The sequence below is a fragment of the Pseudophryne corroboree genome, chromosome 1 (assembly GCF_028390025.1).
Source record: "Pseudophryne corroboree isolate aPseCor3 chromosome 1, aPseCor3.hap2, whole genome shotgun sequence".
NCBI lineage: Eukaryota > Metazoa > Chordata > Amphibia > Anura > Myobatrachidae > Pseudophryne > Pseudophryne corroboree.
The window spans coordinates 7,373,053-7,387,828 of NC_086444.1; the positions used below are offsets into that span (position 1 = coordinate 7,373,053).

A 14,776-nucleotide genomic window follows, 5' to 3' on the forward strand; every position below is an offset into this window, starting at 1 on the left:
TCCTTCCCCTTTCATCCTTCCTTCCTTCCTTCCTTCCTTCCTTCCTTCCTTCCCCTTTCATCCTTCCTTCCTTCCTTCCTTCCTTCCTTCCTTCCTTCCTTCCCCTTTCATTCTTCCTTCCTTCCCCTTTCATCCTTCCTTCCTTCCTTCCTTCCGCAGTGTCCTGAGTATAGTGCAGGAACTATGCATGCACATTAATAGTCTATATATTCCCCCATAGCTGCAGCTTCATGCATCTGGGCATGTGCAGAATATGCGCCTGACTTTCATCATCATAGATACTGCATAAACAAGCCCTGCCTGATCATTGCCTAAATGATAATGCCCCTTCCTTCCATCCTTCCACTTCCATCCATCCTGACACTTCCTTCCATCCTGACACTTCCTTCCTTCCATCCTCCCACTTCCTTCCTTCCATCCTGACACTTCCTTCCTTTCATCCTTCCACTTCCTTCCTTCTATCCTGCCACTTCCTTCCTTCCATCCTGACACTTCCTTCCATCCTGACACTTCCTTCCTTCCACTTCCTTCTATCCTGACACTTCCTTCCTTCCATCCTGACACTTCCTTCCTTCCATCCTGCCACTTCCTTCCTTCTATCCTGCCACTTCCTTCCTTCCTTCCACTTCCTTCCTTCCTTCCATCCTTAAACTTCCTTCCTTCTTTCCTTCCTTCCCCTTTCATCCTTCCTTCCTTCCTTCCTTCCTTCCTTCCTTCCTTCCTTCCTTCCTTCCTTCCTTCCTTCCTTCCTTCCTTCCCCTTTCATCCTTCCTTCCTTCCCCTTTCATCCTTCCTTCCTTCCCTCCCCTTTCATCCTTCCTTCCTTCCTTCCCCTTTCATCCTTCCTTCCTTTCATCCTTCCTTCCTTCCTTCCTTCCTTCCTTCCTTCCTTCCTTCCTTCCCCTTTATCCTTCCTTCCTTCCTTCCTTCCTTCCTTCCTTCCTTCCTTCCTTCCTTCCTTCCCTCCCCTTTCATCCTTCCTTCCTTCCCTCCCCTTTCATCCTTCCTTCCTTCCTTCCCCTTTCATCCTTCCTTCCTTCCTTCCTTCCCTCCCCTTTCATCCTTCCTTCCTTCCTTCCTTCCTTCCCTCACCTTTCATCCTTCCTTCCTTCCTTCCTTCCTTCCTTCCCTCCCTCACCTTTCATCCTTCCTTCCTTCCTTCCTTCCTTCCTTCCTTCCTTCCTTCCTTCCTTCCTTCCTTCCTTCCTTCCTTCCTTCCTTCCCTCCCCTTTCATCCTTCCTTCCTTCCTTCCCTCCCCTTTCATCCTTCCTTCCTTCCTTCCTTCCTTCCCTCCCCTTTCATCCTTCCTTCCTTCCTTCCCCTTTTCATCCTTCCTTCCTTCCTTCCCTCCCCTTTCATCCTTCCTTCCTTCCTTCCCCTTTCATCCATCTTCCCCCTTTCCCTCCATCCTTCCACTGTGTGATAAAAATGTGTCCCTCTGATTTATCTAGCATGTGGGGTGTAGTCCAGAGGTCCTCAAAGCGGTTCTAGGCATATACATGTACCAGCACAGATGGCTAAATGACTGAGGTGCTAATTACCTGTTGCCAAGCATGGAAATACTTAAACCCGGACTGTTGGCGTATCTTGAGAACCTCTGGTCTGTACAGAATGGGAATTAGTCCCAGTAAATCTATGAATTGATGGTGAGTAGTGGAAATAGAGAGTATACTTGTACTACTCGGACACAACAGTATGGAGATAGTAAGGCAGCACTGTATGTGTTGGTTAGGATGGGCGCTTGGGTACTAGATACACGTATAGTCCAATAAGAAAGGTCCCAAGTAACATTTATTACATCATGCACAAGTTAGTTCTGTGTGGAGCAGTCTTAGGTTTGGTAAAATTGACAATTGATGATGGCTTAATCAAGTTCCAATAGGCTCAGTGGAAATAATAACGAGATTTATGGTAAAAACTTACCGTTGTTAAATCTCTTTCTGCGAGGTACACTTGGCTCCACAGGGTATGATATTGGGGTGTAGAGTAGGATCTTGATCCGATGCACCAACAGGCTAAAAGTTTTGACTGTTCCCAGAATGCATAGCGCCGCCTCCTCTATAACCCCACCTCCGTGCACAGGAGCTCAGTTTTTTTGTTAACCAGCCCAATGCAGTAGCAGGAAAAGAGACGACAACGGTTAGTAGCCACATACACCACATTCTCACGACAAGAGAAGTGTCAGCGGCTAATGCCATACCAACCCAAAGAAGCTAAGTGCGTCAGGGTGGGCGCCCTGTGGAGCCCAGTGTACCTCGCAGAAAGATTTAACAATGGTAAGTTCTTACCATAAATCTCGTTTTCTGCTGCGGGGTACACGGCTCCACAAGGATAGACATAGGGGATGTCCTAAAGAAGTTCCTCATGGGAGGGGACGCACTGTAGCGGGCACAAGAACCCGGCGTCCAAATTAAGCATCCTGGGAGGCGGAAGTATCGAAGGCATAGAACCTAGTGAACGTGTTCACAGATGACCACGTACTCGCCTTGCACAATTGTTCAAGGGTCGCACCACGTTGGGCCACCCAAGAAGGTCCAACGGACCGAGTAGAATGGGCCGTAATGTGAGCAGGAGCTGGAAGGCCAGCCTGTACATAAGCTTGTGCAATCACCATTCTAATCCATCTGGCCAAAGTTCGCTTGCGAGCAGGCCAGCCACGTTTGTGAAATCCAAACAGTACAAAGAGAGAATCATATTTCCTAATGGAAGCAGTTCTCTTCACATAGATACGGAGAGCCCGTACCACATCCAAAGACCGCTCTTTGGGAGACAAATCAGGAGAGGCAAAGGCTGGAACTAGGGAGGCCAATCCCGGGATCGGGATCGGCGGGATCCCGGGATTCGGGACCAAAAATGCCGGGATTTGAATCCCAGGATTGGAGCCTCCAATCCCGGGATTCACGGGATTGGAGCCTCCAATCCCGGGATTCACGGGATCAGAGTGCGCATGCACAGTTTTTACCGGACAGCGCTGAGTACTATAGCACAGCGCTGCCCGGCTGTCAGCAAGGTAGTTCCACACACACACTGACTGCGCTGGCGGCATTTCAAATGTAGCGCCGGCCACCAGCCAATCAGAGCTGGCAGACCGGCAGCTAATCAGGGAAGCGGCAGCGGACGCAGCTCCTGATTGGCTGCCGGACTGCCAGTTCTGACTGGCTGGCGGCCAGCGAGGTCAGTGTGTGTGTGTGTGTCCATGGCTGCTGCCCGCCCAATTAGTAAGTGGTATCGCATTCGTTACCTACAGCCACACTCCCTCACTGCTCCAGACATCTTCCCTCTCTCTCTCTGCTCCTGACATCCTCCCTGCTCCCTACACCCACCTTCCCTTCCTGCTCCTTACATGCTCCCTACACACCTACCCTCCCGCTGCCCTCCCTTCCTGCTTCCTACACCCACCCTCCCTTCCTGCTCCTTATATGCATCCTACACACCCACCCTGCCGCTGCCCTCCCTTCCTGCTCCCTACACCAACCCTCCCTGCTCCTTATATGCTTCCTACACACCCACCCTCCCGCTGCCCTCCCTTCCTGCTCCCTACATCCACCCTCCCTTCCTGCTCCTTACATGCTCCCTACACACCCACCCTCCCTTCCTGTTCCTTACATGCTCCCTACACCCACTCTCCAGCTGCTCCCTATACCCACCCTCCCTTCCTGCTACTTACATGCTCCCTACACCCACCCTCCCGCTGCTCCCTATACCCACCTTCCCTTCCTGCTCCTTACATGCTCCCTACACCTACCCTCCCTCCCTTGCTGCCTTCCTCCCCTCACTGCCCTCCACATATATTATCCCTACTCCCTACACTGATCCCTACTGCAATCCCGGGATCCCGGGAATCCCGGGATTGAAAAAATGCCCCGGGATTGGCCTCCCTAGCTGGAACTACGATCTCCTGATTAAAGTGGAAAGAAGAAACCACCTTAGGCAAGTACCCTGGACGAATTCTAAGAACCGCCCGGTCACAGTGAAAAATCAGATATGGGGACCTACAAGATAAGGCACCCAAATCCGACACCCATCTAGCAGAGGCAATAGCCAGCAGAAACAATACCTTAAGGGAAAGCCACTTAACGTCTGCAGGTTCAAGGGGCTCAAACAGAGACCCTTGCAATGCCTCCAGAATGACTGACAAGTCCCAAGGAGCCACAGGCGGGACATAAGGAGGTTGAATCCGCAACACACCCTGAGTGAAAGTATGAACATCAGGTTAACTCACAATTTTTCTCTGGAACCAAACAGACAAGGCAGAAATATGAACCTTGATGGAGGCCAGATGAAGGCCCAAGTCCAGGCCTTGTTGTAGAAAGGCCAAAAGTTTGGCCGTACTAAACTTGTAAGCGTCATGATTGTTAGTGGCGCACCAAGCAAAGTAAGAATTCCAGACCGTATGATAAATCCTAGCAGAAGCCGGTTTCCGGGCCTTCAACATGGTTTGAATGACCGCCTCAGAAAATCCTTTGGCCCTCAGGACGGAAGCTTCAAGAGCCACGCTGTCAAAGCCAACCAGGCCAAATCCTGATATACACAGGGGCCCTGAACGAATAGATCCGGGCGCTGTGGAAGTAGAAAGGAATGCTCTATCGTGAGACCCTGAAGATCTGAGAACTAATGCCATCTGGGCCACGTGGGAGCGATCAGAAGTAGGATTCCTCCTTCTTGCTTGAACTTCCTTATTACTCTGGGCAGGAGTGACACCGGTGGGAACACGTATGGCAGCTGAAAGTTCCATGGAATTGCCAGTGCGTCCACAAATGCTACTTGAGCATCCCTTGTCCTTGTTCCGAAACCCGGAACCTTGTGATTGTGTCGAGACACCATCAGGTCCACATCTGGAGGGCCCACTTGTCCACGAGGAGTTGAAACACTTCTGGATGGAGGCTCCACTCTCCGGCATGTACGTCCTTACTGAGAAAGTCCGCTTCCCAGTTTAGGACCCCCGGAATAAATACTGCCGATATGGCTGGCAGATGGCGTTCCACCCACTGAAGAATCCTTGATACTTCGCTCATTGCCATGCGGCTTCGAGTGCCGCCTTGATGATTAATGTATGCCACCGTGATGGCGTAGTCCAACTGTACTTGAACAGGTCTGTTCTGAATTAAATGCTGGACCAAGTTCGGTGAGTTGAACACCGCCTGCAGTTCCAGAATGTTTATTGGGAGGAGACACTCCTCCCTGGTCCATCGAACCTGAAGGGAGTGTTGCTCCAACACCGCACCCCAACCTTTCAGACTGGCATCCGTCGTCAGAAGGACCCAGTTGGAGATCCAGAAGGGACGACCTCTGCTCAATCGATGGTCCTGCAGCCACCAGCTTAGTGACAGACGGACCTCCGGAGACAAGGAGATCATTTGCAACCTGATCCGGTAAGGCAGGCCTTCCCACTTGGCAAGAATCAGTCTCTGAAGAGGGCGGGAATGGAATTGAGCGTACTCCACCATGTCGAAAGCCGACACCATGAGACCTAGCACTTGCATTGCCGAGTGTATCGACACTTGTGGACGAGATAGGAAGCATTGAATTCTGTCCTGAAGTTTCAGGACCTTCTCCTGAGACAAGAACAACCGCTGGCTGTGATTGTCCAACAACGCCCCCAGGTGCACCATGCTCTGAGCAGGGACAGGGAAGATTTCTTCCAGTTGATGAGTCACCCGTGGGCATTCAGAAACCGGATAGTCAGATCCAGATGGCGTAGGAGATTTCTGGGGAATTTGCCAGGATCAACAAGTTGTCCAAATACGGCAGGATCCTGACCCCTTGACGACAGAGTACCACCGTCATTACCGCCATGACCTTGGTGAAGACTCGCAGAGCCGTAGTCAAACCAAAAGGTAACGCCCGAAATTGGTAATGGAGGTTGCCAACCACAAAACTCAGGTACTGCTGATGAGACATTGCAATGGAAATATGCAGGTAAGCATCCTGTGTGTCCAGGGAGACCATATAATCCCCAGGCTCCAAGGCCAGAACAATAGAGTGAAGAGTTTCCATACGAAACTTGGAGATCCTCACAAATTTGTTCAAGGACTTGAGGTTGAGAATGGGCCGAGAGGACCCATTCGGTTTCAGTACTGGGAACAGTGGTTAATAGTACCCGTTGCCTCTCAGAGCCAGAGGCACCTGTACTACCACTCCTGTGTCCAGGAGGGACTGTACCACCGAATGAAAAAGTTTTTGCCTTCACCTGATCCGAAGGGACGTCTGTCAGACAAAATCGATGAGGGGGACGATTCTTGAAGGATATGGCGTAACCTCGAGTGACGACTTCCCGTAACCCAGGCATCTGAAGTGGTCTTTAACCATTCCTGGGTATACCCTAGAAGTCGGCCCCCCACCCTGGGATTCCCCAGAGGGAGGCCAGCCCCATCATGCAGCATGCTTGTCACTTTTGGTAGCAGGCTGACGGGCAGAACAGGCCCGTTTAGGTTTGGGCTTAGTGGGTTTGCAAGTGTGAGCCTGTTTCGGGTACACCTGACCCTTTGCTGTCCCTGAAGGACGAAAGGAGTGAAAGGAAGTACTTTTAGCCATCGGTACTGAAGGAGCAGTACTAGGTAGACACGTTGTTTTAGCAGAGGCTTAAGTCAGCCACTATCTTGTTGAGGTCTTCTCCGAAAAGAATGTCTCCTTTAAAAGGGAGTACCTCCAGGGTTTTCTTAGAGTCCAGATCCACAGACCAGGACCGTAACCAGAGAATACAGCGAGCCAAAATGGATGTAGTAAAAGCCTTGGCCGCCAGAATACCGGCATCAGAAGCCGCCTCCTTAATGTAATGAGACGCTGTGACAATATACGACAGACATTGTCTAGCATTATCAGAAACGTTGGAAGGCAGCTCAGCTTCCAACTCCTGAGCCCACGCTTCAATAGCCTCTGCAGCCCAAGTCGCTGCAATGGTGGGCAGATGTGCAGCACCTGCTAGGGAGTAAATCTCCTTTAAACAACCCTCCATGCGCTTATCCGTTGGTTCTTTCAGAGACGTGACGGTAGTTACAGGCAGAGCTGAGGATACCACCAGCCGCGCCACCTGCGAATCCACTGGTGGGGATGTCTCCCAATTTTTACCTAGCTCTGCTGCGAGGGGATAGTGAGCCAGCATCTTCTTGTGAGGCGTGAATTTCTTTCCTGGATTTTCCCAGGATTCCTGACGTATGTCAACTAAATGGTCAGAATGAGGTAAAACTTGTTTAACCACTTTCTGACGTTTAAACCTGTCCGTTTATTAGGGGCAGTATCAGGCTCTGGGTCATCAGTAATTTGAAGAATTAACCTGATAGCCTCCAACAAGTCAGGAACATCCACCTGTGAGACAGACTCCCCATCAGAAGCATCAGAATCAGTGTCTGTGGGGTCAGTATATACGCCATCCTCATCAGACGAGGTGTCTGGGACGTGGGTGGATTGTGAGGAAGTAATGGCCCGCTTAGAGGACCCCTTGGGCTTAGACAGACAAGAGTGAGATTTGTTTACTCAGTGATTGGTTCAATTGCTGTAACTGAGAGGACATTTGATCTGCCCATGGCGGATTAACCACAGGGACCATAAGCGGTTGTACTGTCACAGGAGGTCCTATAGGGGGCGTAAGTCTAGTTACCAATGTATTCAATAACGTGGAGAAGGTAGCCCAAGGTAGGTCTTTTTGCTACGGTCCCACTGGCGTCCACGGCCCGCCTCTCACCAGCCGCGCCGAATTGCAGTTTCCAGCGGGTCCCATTTGGGGGACCCACCTACCTCCTCCCTGAGTGGGGCCACGCGATCCTGGAGAGCTGCGGTGGGGTGTGTGACTGACAGATGAAAAACGGAGCCTCCGCTGTAGGTACCCGGCAACCAGGGCGCGGGAGTGTACAGCGCCGCTGGGGGAGGTGATGGAGCTGCAGCAGGAGATGTCTAACTGACATCTAACATTCAGTGTCTCTGCTGCAGCCCTTGAAGTCTTCATTTTTGCTTAAAAAAGCTCTTCTGAGGGAGGGAGCAGCCCACCTGTTGTATGCCTGCTTACTGCAGCACCAACTACAAAACTGAGCTCCTGTGCACGGAGGCGGGGTGATAGAGGAGGCGGCGCTGTGCATTCTGCGAACAGTCAAAGCATTTAGCCTGCTGGTGCCTCGGATCAAGATCCTACTCTACACCCCAATGTAATTCCCTGTGGGACCCAGTGTACCCCACAGCAGAAATAAGGGCTTGAGTGTTAAACGATACTAAACTGCCGTCACAGGATCTCATTCAGACTAGGCCGCTAATGTGGCTGCATCGCAGTTTGCCGTACATGGGGCCGATTAAGCGTTTTATTGCCACTCCAATTAAAAAAATGACAGGTGCACTGCAGGGGGGGGCAGATATAACATGTGCAGAGAGAGTTAGATTTGGGTGGGTTATATTGTTTCTGTGCAGGGTAAATACTGGCTGCTTTATTTTTACACTGCAATTCAGATTTCAGTTTGAACACCCCCCCACCCAAATCTAACTCTCTCTGCACAATTTACATCTGCCCCCCCTGCAGTGCACATGTTACATCTGCCCCACCTGCACTTCACAGGTTACATCTGCCCCACCTGCACTTCACAGGTTACATCTGCCCCACCTGCACTTCACAGGTTACATCTGCCCCACCTGCACTGCACATGTTACCTCTGCCCCACCTGCACTGCACGTTACATCTGCCCCACCTGCACTTCACAGGTTACATCTGCCCCACCTGCACTTCACAGGTTACATCTGCCCCACCTGCACTGCACATGTTACCTCTGCCCCACCTGCACTGTACATGATTTTGCCCATTACATAAATATTTGGTTTTGTGATCCTTGCTGTATCAGGCCCTCAGTCCAGATAGCTCTGGTAAAGGCGTGAGAAACAGGAACGGAAGAATCTGCAGTGTTCAGGCGTGCTCTGCAGAATGCTGGTTACCAGGTAATAATGGGGGTAATTCCAAGTTGATCGCAGCAGGATTTTTGATAACAACTGGGCAAAACCATGTGCACTGCAGGGGAGGCAGATATAACATGTGCAGAGAGAGTTAGATTTGGGTGGGTTATTTTGTTTCTGTGCAGGGTAAATACTGGCTGCTTTATTTTTACACTGCAAATTAGATTGCAGATTGAACACACCCCACCCAAATCTAACTCTCACTGCACATGTTATATCTGCCTCCCCTGCAGTGCACATGGTTTTGCCCAGTTGCTATCAAAAATCCTGCTGCGATCAACTTGGAATTACCCCCCATGAACAGAAGTGCACCGGTAAGTGTAAATACACAGGAGGCCATATAACCTGCAGGCTGTAGAGACGCTGATTCCCCTTTCAGACATATGCCTAATACCCAGGTTTTTGCGCGTGTCTGATAAGAGCCCACCCGTGCTGAGAGTGCACAACCCTGCTTGCTAACGTTTTTTTCCAGGACTTGCAACCCAGGTAAATTACCCAGTTTAGGTCTGAAAGGGGCGATGATGATCTGGGTAATGCCTAAAAGAAATTGATTGGTCAGGGACAACAGCGCTTGGAAATGAGATCATCTCTAACCCAGGGTGTCACCCATGTGGGAAGGGGGTAACGCATGTAGCCATGGGTCAAGCCATGTTGAAGCTGGGTAATTATGTCCGAAAGGGGCTTGAGAGACCAGAAGCCCCAGGAGCAGTTCCAGCAGGATCAGAAGGTAGCCAGAGTACTCAGGAGGCTGACATGAGGAGTATTTTCTCAGGAACGCCAGGAAACAGACTCCATGATCTGGCAGAGATCACACTAAGGCAGCTTTAAGTTACTCAAACACAGGTGCAGCTGCTTATTAGGCAATCAGTCCAGGTTTTCAGCAGAATCAGAGACAGGCAGGGATCTAGTGTCAGTGGAAGGTATCACAAGGAAGAGAAGCACCACTGATGGGGCGAGGTACTGCAAAGGATTGTGAGTTGCTAGTGGTAGTATCGTTGGATCCTGTTTTGCTTAGACTTGATTAGAGGTTGAGCTTTACAAAAATCTGGCTAAGGGGTCCTGGGGGTATGAATGGAGAGAAAGAGCAGGCTACATCCATAAGGCCCATGGTGGGTATTTTAGGCTTTCACCCAGATAGCAGGCTAATGAGTGCCTGCACCTGTAAGAGGTTGATATAAGCTGTCAGGGCTTAGCTCAGGGTCTCACTACCTGGGGAAACAGGCATCAGGTCTGTTATGAGACACTGGGCAGAATGTACCAAAAGATTGTGTACTAAAATGGGGTATTGACCGCATTTTCACTTTAGTACTGTATATCCCGCCCACTGTGACTTGCTTTCTGTAAGTACTGTGTTTGGTAGGTGCATTAGGTCCTACCACTCAGAAAGGGAATCTGTTATGTTTAGTTAGTGCCCAGACGGGCTAGGATTTCTTCTTATGTTTTGCTTTATGTACTGCACAATAAAACTAGCCACAGCTAGATTGTACAAAAACCCTGGACTGGTGTGCTGTTTTCCTGGCTGCTGTGTTTGGAGGTTCCCATCGGCCCCAGGAGAGGGCACCCTTACCCTGATCTCCTCACACTACACACTGGGTCATCCTCAGCCCGTGTAACACAATTGTAGCATTGTCAGGAGTAACATGGATGCAGCAGGCAGGTGTGACTCTGGGGCCCTCATATGAGCACATCAGCAGAAATGCAGGTGCATGGGGCAGTGACACTGAGGAATATGGCAGTATGGCCTGCGTGTAACACCTATCACCTCTCTTTACAGATCTACATGTGTCCAGTGAGCTAGACCAGCTCTCCCTGACTTACATAGAGCTAAACAGCAGCCTGACGCAGAGACTCGGGGACAAGGAGGACCTTATAGGAAACATGCGGCAAAGCTTGGAGAAGACCAGGCAGGAACTGGAGCTGGTGCTGGAGGAGATGAAAGACCTTAATGGTTCCCTACTACAATGCCATCGGGAAGGAAAGAAATCTATGGATGATAAGGAAACAGCAGAGATAACGTTGAGTGAAACAAGATCAGAACTAAACCAATGGAAGCAGAGTATTAAAGGTAATAAACTGTTAGGGTCTCCTGCTCTGTGCTGCCACGTCGTCATGGCAACCGGGAGACAAGTGCTAGCGGAGTAACCTGAGCGTAGCTGATACTCCGGTTCGGGTCTTTTGGTGTGCAGTGGTTACAGGCTCTGTGCACGGCAGGGGATCTGGTGCTGGTTTTTGTGCTCACAGTCTGTGAGGTCTGAGTGGGGCGTGGACAGCACCTGCTATATAAACCCTCTTCTCAGGTTAGGCAGATGCTGCTGAATCCTTGGCCCTCATTCCGAGTTGATCGCTCGCAAGGCGATTTTAGCAGAGTTGCTCACGCTAAGCCGCCGCCTACTGGGAGTGAATCTTAGCATCTTAAAATTGCGAACGAAGTAATCGCAATATTGCGATTACACACCTCGTAGCAGTTTCTGAGTAGCTCCAGACTTACTCGGCATCTGCGATCAGTTCAGTGCTTGTCGTTCCTGGTTTGACGTCACAAACACACCCAGCGTTCGCCCAGACACTCCTCCGTTTCTCCGGCCACTCCTGCGTTTTTTCCGGAAACGGTAGCGTTTTTTCCCACACGCCCATAAAACGGCCTGTTTCCGCCCAGTAACACCCATTTCCTGTCAATCACATTACGATCGCCAGAACGATGAAAAAGCCGTGAGTAAAATTACTAAGTGCATAGCAAATTTACTTGGCGCAGTCGCAGTGCGAACATTGCGCATGCGCACTAAGCGGAAAATCGCTGCGATGCGATGAAATTTACCGAGCGAACAACTCGGAATGAGGGCCTTTGTTGGTTAGTCAGTTCCTGAAAGCTAGCTAGTACTCTGTAAACTTTGTATTTGTTTGTTGCTTACTGCAAATAGGCCTTGGGATTTGGTATTACACTCTGCCAATCCAGACCTAGCAGTAAGACTGGAGTCAGTCGTTTAACCTGCTGGGGTTCTTTTGCTACTCTGTGAACCTAGCAAGTTTGCGGCTGTATTCTCAGACTTGCCTGCCAAAATCCTTTCTCACTGTGCAAGGTGTTCAGGTGTCAGTTTAGTGGCAGTAAGCTGAACCAGTGCACTGCAAGTGAGGACTAGGATTGTGGAGACTCTCCTTGTGTCTATTATTCCATCTCTGACCAAGGAGTTTACTGCCACACCCGTTGGTAACCCTTTAGGGTTTTGCTGTTGCCCTTAGCAACAGCATTTCGGGTTCTCTACGTATTAAATCACTACATCTCGCTTCTTTCCATCTGAGCATTCCTAATACTAGGGAGACACCCAGTTTCTTAGCCTTTGGGCATCTCTGTTCACTTTGTGTTTATTTTGTTACCCTATCACCTTCTGTGTATGCAATGTCATATTCCCCAGTCTGTCTGTGAGTTCATTTGTTTTGCATCCCTCACCGTTCAGACACCAGTACATTCCTGCTGGCACTGGTGTGCATAACATAAACAAATTCCACTTCTAGAGTATGAGTATCCAGATCGGAGAACCTGAGTTATACAGAGTGGAGGCCCCTGAGTTATACAGAGTGGGGGCCCCGAGTTATACAGAGTGGGGGCCCCTGAGTTATACAGATTGGGGTACCTGAGTATACAGAGTGGGGCACCTGATCCACGCAATATCAGCCATTGCTTTCACCCTCCCAAAACATTTTTTTTACTACAGGGGCAGCTCCAGGGGCCCACCTGTAACACTCCGCCCACTACCACGGCGGCCGTGTCAGTATAGCAGCATGTCAGGCAATGTCTTACCATATTCATCTCAGTGGTGGCACTGTAGCACCCCAGGCTGTGTGCACCAGGCTTTACATAAGAATAGTGAGGGCTTAGTATGAGTGCAGAGGAGGCAGTAATGGTGCAAATGAAAGAAAAAGAGAATTGGAATTTGCAGCATTTCTTACCTAGTAACTAAAATACCTGTCTTATAATGAGTTGTGTCTCTCTAGGGTAATTATGACTGAACAATACACCAGTATTCGGGAGACTGAAACGTGTAGTATGATATGCGCTGTATAGAAACTGTAGATCCACGTGTTGTCCACCCCACCCAGGAAAGAACCACCTAATGCAGTTTATTGGGGCTCGCTGCTTAGGTTGCATCTGATTAATTTAATTACCATTAATATTAAATCTAAATATATGGGAAGCCTCTTCTACAAAGCAGTTTTATTAATCTAAAAGAATAGAGATCATAGCATTAATTGTATACTATTATAATAAAAATGAATACATTACACACACACAGTATAACTACCACCATCTTCTGTATATAGAAAAGTCTCAGATATTGCATATTGTTCTGCGGTACCAAATCCCAGAAGTCTCAGAGGAATCCAGAATAGTGCAGGACTTAAAGCAAAAAAACGTTTTATAACTCCAGTGCAGCAAGTCCGTATCTCTTTGAGAGTAGGACCCAAGCTGGATGGAGCTTCACCTCCCAGCTGGCAGTTTCCTCAGAAGCCTGGATAATGAAACGCGTCAGCGTAGTTTTTCACACTCAACGAGCTATTGCTGCACTGATGTTCCCAGTCATTAATTGTTCTTAATTCCATACTGTAGATTATAACCAGGACTCTGGAGGAAGTGTTGCTATTAATTTCTATGCATTGGCAATAGAATGACATTTCTGCATTGTATGTGGTGAACTTAATATTGCAGTAGGTGGCTAATAAGTACAGGGATCCTTAACATTTCCATATGTATAGTCAAACATTCTCCTGATACCACTAGGATTGGACTCTCCATGTTTCCTGGGACTTGGTAATCTGGGAAAAATTGGTTACTCCCAGCGCTATTAAACATAGGACAGTAATACAAACAGTGGTAAAAAATGTATTTGTATTTTATTTTTCTTAATAGAATAAAAAGAGAATCTATAGGTTATCTAATTTTCATGTCCAATGATAAAAAAGAATTCATAAATGACAATTCTGTATGTGGTGTGTTATTAATGAAATGTTCATATAAAAAAAAATTCATAAAAGGTAATTGCACATCAAATGTCTGCGGCTTACAATACATAGGAAAGACCGTCCGCAAGCTGAGTATAAGAATAAATGAACATCTACTCAACATCAAAAATAAGAAAGAGAATCACAGTGTCCCCAGACATTTCAATCTCGCACACAAAAGTGATCCATAAATTGTAGAATTTGTAGGTCTTAAACATATTAGAAAACCATGGAGAGGAGGGATTTTGGGATTCAGACCTCATTAGAGAGGAAACAAGGCTGATATTCGAATTGGATACCCTCACCCCAAAGGGCCTTAACGTAGATTTTGAGCTACACCCATTCCTCAAGAAATAACAGTATGGATCAAATGTAATCTCACATAATAAAAGTACTTTTTAATTCTACCCCCTCATTCCCCTTGTACCTTGAAAGGATATGCCCCTCTATTCTTTAACCCTCGATGTGATGGCCTCTCAGACGTCCGTGAGTGTAAACCTTTAGCCACAAGTTACATGCACAACACAAGCAGTAAAGATTCACACTGTTTATTGTTCGTTTAACAAAAGTATATAAAAGAAAGGATTTAGGGCATGTATATCCCAAGTCAATAACTAATTGGACAGAACACAAAAAGGGGCTAACATAACATGATTGGCTAGGAACTGCCGCAGTGGAAGGATATGCATATATGGGCAAGTTTGTATTTCAAATAGGGAGGTTGTTCACACGGTATAAAAAAGATAAGAGACAAGGACAGTAGCAAGGAATGTGCTGGAACATTAAGTTCTATAACACAAGCAATTCTATGACATTGAAGCAGAGACGAGCTTTAACCCTTTCAATCCCCTCTTA

The 14,776-nt window shown here is 48.5% G+C and overlaps 1 protein-coding gene across 1 annotated transcript in view; it reads left to right on the forward strand.

Moving 5' to 3' along the window:
* LOC134932242 (asialoglycoprotein receptor 2-like) overlaps positions 1–14,776 on the forward strand; it is a 372,590-nt gene that overhangs the window by 103,519 nt on the left and 254,295 nt on the right. Inside the window, exon 2 of the mRNA XM_063926492.1 lies at positions 10,704–10,994. Within this exon, the coding sequence (XP_063782562.1) occupies positions 10,704–10,994 (291 nt within the window). The remainder of the gene's footprint in view (positions 1–10,703; positions 10,995–14,776) is intronic.